General features: G+C 43.3%; 2 protein-coding genes and 1 non-coding gene across 3 annotated transcripts in view; all 3 read right to left on the bottom strand.

Annotated features, from left to right (window-relative positions):
• ift27 (intraflagellar transport 27 homolog (Chlamydomonas)) overlaps window positions 1–520 on the bottom strand; it is a 14,637-nt gene extending 14,117 nt beyond the window's left edge. The window contains exon 1 of the mRNA XM_043679477.1: window positions 357–520. Coding sequence (XP_043535412.1) covers window positions 357–390 — 34 coding nt within the window. The 5' untranslated portion in view covers window positions 391–520. The remainder of the gene's footprint in view (window positions 1–356) is intronic.
• Window positions 521–1,565: 1,045 nt separating this feature from the next.
• The window catches only part of rpl3 (ribosomal protein L3), a 9,553-nt gene continuing 4,715 nt past the window's right edge, over window positions 1,566–6,403 (bottom strand). The window contains exons 5-10 of the mRNA XM_043679473.1: window positions 5,688–5,874; window positions 5,233–5,393; window positions 3,346–3,447; window positions 3,158–3,253; window positions 1,861–1,980; window positions 1,566–1,670 (exon numbers count right to left, since the gene is read on the bottom strand). Of these exons, the coding sequence (XP_043535408.1) occupies window positions 1,626–1,670; window positions 1,861–1,980; window positions 3,158–3,253; window positions 3,346–3,447; window positions 5,233–5,393; window positions 5,688–5,874 (711 nt within the window). The 3' untranslated portion in view covers window positions 1,566–1,625. The remainder of the gene's footprint in view (window positions 1,671–1,860; window positions 1,981–3,157; window positions 3,254–3,345; window positions 3,448–5,232; window positions 5,394–5,687; window positions 5,875–6,403) is intronic.
• Window positions 5,466–5,550, bottom strand: LOC122542389. The gene has a single exon (XR_006309800.1). It is a non-coding gene; the product is annotated as a small nucleolar RNA U83B (small nucleolar RNA).

The following is a 6,403-nucleotide window of genomic DNA, read 5'->3' as shown; positions in this document are numbered from 1 at the left end:
GTGGGCACTGTTGGAGGGTCAGTGCTGAGGGAGCGGGCACTGTCGGAGGGTAGTAACTGAGGGAGTGCCGCACTGTCGGAGGGTCAGTGCTGAGGGAGTGCCGCACTGTCGGAGGGTCAGTGCTGAGGGAGTGCCGCACTGTCGGAGGGGTCAGTGCTGAGGGAGTGCCACACTGTCGGAGGGGTCAGTGCTGAGGGAAAATAGACATTACACAAAATAAAACCTGATCATTTGCAGATGGCAGCGCCGGGGATTTTGGTGTTCGCTGTTTCACTGCTGCCCTTGAACACTGACTGACTGGGGGACGGGGTCGGCGCTCCATAAATTAAAGTCCTCGCTTGGTTCTGTTTACTCACCGGCCAACACACATTTGGCTCGCAGTTTGACCATGACTCCTCCCGCTCGGTTCTGAAGCCCATGGGCCTCGTCACTCCATCGGTAATAACCTGACTACTCCTAGTCCAGGCCTCAGTTACGGGTAGGCCGCAAGCCGCTAGTCAGGAACTCCTTGGTTACTGCGCCCTAGCAACACCCTCCCATTGGCTGTGGCTGTAAGGGGGTGCGTCCGATTCTAATTGGCCAATACTCCACCCATCAGAATCCCCACCATTCTGTCAAGGAGTGTAACCTGATAATTGGCCAATACGTTGTCCATCACAACATACAGCAATATGATTGAATGTCCCGCATGTCGATCAAGGAATATCGCCCATTCATAACCCGCCCCCCCCAACTGAGCTATCGCATCCGTGTGCTCTAAAGCTGCCTTTTAAATATATACTTTTGATAACGGATACAGATGAGCTATTATTCCTTCATATTTCCAAATATAAACTTATGTAAATTATATAAAAACCGTGAATTGTATGAAACAAAAAAACTACTGGATAACCCCAGATCTAGAACTGCCAGTCCAGTCACCAGCAATTTATGAGAATACCTTTTCATAGCTGCTTATTCTGGAAAGCTCATCAAAAATGTTCCAAATCCAGATTCATCAGTCCTTTCTCCGGTTTTAAATCAGTTGCCTCATTATCCTAACGTTATGACCTCGGCTCTACATTGACATATACTCAATCCCAGTGGGTTGTCCAAGCAAACATTTGCCTTTATTTCAAAAGGAACGAAACACCAAAAAAAAACATCTGCTAAGAGTACACTGGATACTTTGTCAGATAATACCAAGCCATTTGAAATCAGTCCAGAAAAAAAGGCTCACTTTGTCAATCCCAGGTATAGAGGAACTTGAGCAACTCAAATCGGTATTATCTCACCCTTTTAAACTGGCAATGCCTCGTTCTAGACTTTCCACCAAGAAGACATCCTCTCCCCATCAACTCCATCAAGGCACCTCAGGATGGTTTCATATCAAGTCACCTCACTCTACAAAACCCCACCGATAATCCAACTTTTCTTTACAACACAGCCCACCCATTCTAGCTATAAGTCCAATCATCTCTGCGGCAATGGGAGCAAGATGTATTAATGCTAGCATTAATACAAATGTAGCAGAATTTAACCAAAGCACATCCTGATTACTACAAAACTATAGGAAAACAGAACAATTTTTTTTTAAATAAAAGTATTTATTGAACACTGGAATAATGTCATAATTGGCCCATGGTTTACGCAGCCTCTTCCTTGGCAATGCGATCCTTCTTCAGTGGTCCCTGAAAACAAAAATGACAAAAAAAAGTGTTAAGTAGAGCTGGGTGAGGCAATTTTTTTAAAAATCCACAAGATTATGTGCTCATCACATCTACAAGACAATTCTTGTAGCTGAAGCTGTCAGTCAATTTGCAAATCTACAAGAAAGGTCCACCACAGGAAAAGACACTAGTGAGTGAATTGATGACTCACCATAAATGCCTTCTTCTCCTCAATGGTCTGGAAGCGGCCATGACCAAATTTGGAAGAGGTATCAATAAACTTCAGGTCGATCTTCTCCACAGCACGGCGGTTGGTCTGCACCAACAGGGACTGCAGGGATGAAAAGAACTTGTCAATATTCTGTACCACAACCAGCTTTAAACTAAAAAAAGTGTATATAGTGTATGGACGGAGAAGAGAGGTGGGCAGTCTGCACATCAACAAACAGGAATGGCACCTCACTTGGCAAGCCACTGGGAGTTGGATAGAATTAGCTATTCCTTTGTCACAGGAACAAGCATCTACAGAGTGAAGAGAGCATCTTTAGCAGAGACTGCATGGTGTGGACACCATTACCTTTCAATGTAACTAGGAACAAACAACTATGGATCTAGTTGTGATGCTTTTATCTGCACAACTTACTCAGCATCCCATGGAGGCACCATTTAATATATTCAATGGCAAGACAGTTTTGGTCTCTGAAAACCAAATGATACAGGAGTGGGCAAGAAGGTGCTGTCAAATTTCTAAACGGTGAGAAAATTCGTAAAGCCAAAGTACAGAGGGATCTGGGAGTGCTAGTTGAGGATTCTGTAAAGGTAAACATGCAGGTTGAGTCCGTGATTAAGAAAGCGAATGCAATGTTGTCAATTATAAATTGACAACATTGGAATATAAAAGCACTGTTGTGACATTTCTTCAGCCAGGGAGTGGTGGGCCTGTGGAATTCATTGCCGCAGAGTGCAGTGGAGGCCAGGACACTAAACTTCTTCAAGACAGAAATTAATAAATTCTTGATGTCACAAGGAATTAAGAGCTACGGAGAGAATGCGGGTAAGTGGAGTTGAAATGCCCATCAGCCATGATTGAGGGAGTGGTGGGCCTGTGGAATTCATTGCCACAGAGTGCAGTGGAGGCCAGGACACTAAACTTCTTCAAGACAGAAATTAATTCTTGATGTCACAAGGAATTAAGAGCTACGGAGAGAATGCGGGTAAGTGGAGTTGAAATGCCCATCAGCCATGATTGAATGGCGTAGTGGGCTCGATGGGCCGAATGGCCTTACTTCTGCTCCTATGTCTTATGGTCTTAAATCTAAATATTAGCTTTTGTCAGTGACAGATTATGCAGTGTACTCCTGCTCCCCATTTCTTATTGCATCATCAAATGCTATGTGTATTGCCATCTCTAGGAAACTTAAATGCTCAAGGGTAGCTACACACTTTCACCAACAGGGAAGATGACTGAAAATGACTATGTAGTCATATCAAGACAGACAAGTAGTTACCTTGCGCAGTGTAAGCACACGTTTCTTGGTACCAACAACACAGCCCTTCACCATTACAAAATCATTTGTCACTTCACCATAGTGAGGAAATCCTCCCTGTTGAGAGATTGAGAACAGCAGTTAACAGAAGAATCCCAAGAAGTGAGCCACAATGTGGAATGTCCTTCACAGCTCGCCAAAAAGCTTACTAGTGGGTTGATGCTCTTGTCTGTCAGGTCGTACTCTGTAGCAGCGTTGTTCTTCACCAGCTTACCATCCTTGGTTTGGTAACCTGATCCAATCCTGTAGATCTAGGGAGGTACAGAATTCAGTTTAAGTACATATTTTTCAGGAAAACCTGGTAACAGTGCATTCTGAGACAAGGTGCAATGATATCTATCCTTGAGAATATATTTAACTAATAAAGGATAGAGAAGTCATTATCATAAAAATGATATTTTTTATTAAAGCAGATAAAGTGGAGAACACCAGCTTTGGTTCTGGTTAATGCCAAAGGTGTGGTCAACAATCAATTGGGCTGGACATAACAGTAGTGCTGAAACTGGGACTATTAACCTGCAATCCTTATGCCTTCATGGACAACTGAGCCCATGGCATTAGTGGCAAGGTATGGCTAGAGGATTGGCTGACTGGAAGGCAGCACACAAGAGTGGGGATAAAAGGTGCCTTTTTCAGAATGTGATGGTTATAGCTCCACAGGGAGCAGAGTGTTGGGATTATAATTATTCACATTATATATTAACAACCTGGACAAAGGAACTAAGGGCATGCTGCCAAGTTTGCAGATGATACAAAGATAGGTAGAGGGACATGTAGCATTGGGGAAGAATTAAATAAAATCATGGAAAATTAGGAGGCACAGACTATTTTCTAAACCGGGAAAAGCTTTGGAAATCTGAAGCACAAAGGGAATTGGAGCATAGTTCAGGATTCTTTAGTTTAACATGCAGGTTCAGCTGGCAGTTAGGAAGGCAAAAGCAATGTTATCATTCATCGAGAGGACTGGAATACAAGAGTAGGGATGTACTATTGAGATTGTACAAGGCTCTGGTCAGACTGCATTTGAAATGTTGAGTAGTTTTGGGCCCCATATTTAAAGGATTTGCTGGCCTTGGAATGGGACAACAGGAGGTTTACAAGAATGATCTTAGGAATGAAGGGCTTGTCATATGAAACAGTTGAGAATCTGGGTTTGTACTTGGGAGTTTATGAAGATGATGGGAAACTTGATTTAAACTAACAGAACACTGATGCCTGCATAGAGCGAATGTGGAGTGTTTCCACTAGGAGAGATTAGGACCCATGGGCATAACCTCAAGTAAAAAGATGACTCTACAGAGAATTTATTCAGGCACAGGATGATTAATCTGTGGAGCTCATGGGCTCCAAAAGGCCTCTGCAGCAGTCATTTAATGTCTTAAAGACAGAGACAAGTTATTTATTAGTAAGGGGATCAAGGTTATAGGAGAAGGCAGGAATGGGATTGAAGAACATATCAGCCATGACTGAATGGTGGAGCAGTCTCAAATGGGCAAAATGGCCCAATTCTGCTCAATATCTTGAGCATGAAGCAATTTGCATTTGAAAATGGGGGCATGTTTTTAAAGGAGAGAGGAGGGAGATTTAAAGACACAAGGGGCTTTTATTTTTAAATATAAGAAGATGGTTCGTGTGTGGAATGAATTTCCTCAGGGAGTGGTGGGTGTGAGTACAATGTTTAAAAGACATTTAAATAAGTACCTGAATAGGAAAGGTTCTGAGATGTGGGCCAGGAGCAGGCAGATGGAACTAGTTTAGATTGGAATTATGTTCGGCACAGACTGGTTGGACTGAAGGATCTGTTTCTGTGCTGTGTCTTTATGACTCCATTGGACTGATGGCCCAACTAGCATCCTTTAGAGAAAGGCACCTGCCATTCTGACCCAATGTAGCCGAAGTGTGACAGTGTATCCACTGACTTTTCAGACAGTGACCGTGTCAAGTCCTGGACAGCTATGTTCATACTTTGGCAGCAACATTTACATCTCAGGTAAGACCCTCAGCCATTTCAGACCACACCTTTAAAGTACTTTTACCTTCTTGTTGATCTCTGTACGGTGATGGTATCCCTTCTGACCTGCCCGAGCAACAGAGAAAGCTACACGGGCAGGATGCCAAGCTCCAATACAGGCAACTTTACGCAGCCCCTTGTGAGTCTTCCTTGGCAGTTTCTTTGTGTGCCAACGGCTGGTGACCCCTAGGGACAAAGAACTGACCATTTAATGAACACCCAAGATGCTGACAATTCTTCATTAATCCCTGAAATGAAGACGACCTCAGAAGGAAGGCAGCATGGAATGGCTCCTCATCAGAGTCAGATGCTGTTACCAACATATAATCCATGTCAAATCATCACAGGATGCTTCATGTGACTGTGGTCAACCAAAGCTGTACTACAAGTCCAATATTACCAATGCATATAAACAAAAATCCAAATTTACAAATTGTTTGAGACCCACCGCACTCATCAGCAAATTCACAATTTCCATACCTTTGAAGCCATGGCCTTTGGTGACACCAATGACATCGATCATCTCATCCTGACCAAACACCAGATTAACAGCAACCTGCTGTTCCAGTTTCTCTCTTGCCCAATCAACCTTCTCTGCAATGGTCCCCCCATTCAACTGGATCTCCATGATGTGGGACTTCTTCTGACGCAAGGGAAGCAGGCGCATCTGTAGAGAGAAAATATTCCCAAAATGAACAAATTAGAACAAGATTCAACTTTAGTGGAATGCATCTCTTTAGGACTCAAAGGCTCCAATCCTCATCTCAATCTTTGACTGTATTTTCGTTATTCAATTCAAGTTGCTCCACAATTACCAGCAAGCCTTCTGCTTGCCTAAAATTCAGGCAAAAATCACCTCCATTCATCCTAGTATTTCCATGACTTGGTGTCAAGTACATTTACAGGAGATTATTCTCCTGTGAAGCAGCTTAACCATTTATCATCATAGATCCTTCAAAAGTTGCCACCCTGGTTGATAGGGTTCTTAAGGTGGCATACGGTGTGTTAGCTTTTATTGGTAGAGGGATTGAGTTTTGGAACCATGAGGCAAAAGTAATGACTGTAGAGCACAGCAGTTCAGGCAGCATCCGAGGAACAGTAAAATCGACGATTCGGGCAAAAACCCTTCATCAGGAATACAGGCAGAGAGTCTGAAGGGTGGGGGTGGGGAGAAAGTAAAGAGTACAACAGGTGAA

This window comes from Chiloscyllium plagiosum, chromosome 39, assembly GCF_004010195.1.
Source record: "Chiloscyllium plagiosum isolate BGI_BamShark_2017 chromosome 39, ASM401019v2, whole genome shotgun sequence".
In the NCBI taxonomy this organism is placed as follows: Eukaryota; Metazoa; Chordata; class Chondrichthyes; order Orectolobiformes; family Hemiscylliidae; genus Chiloscyllium; species Chiloscyllium plagiosum.
This window is presented reverse-complemented; position numbering and strand designations above follow the sequence as displayed.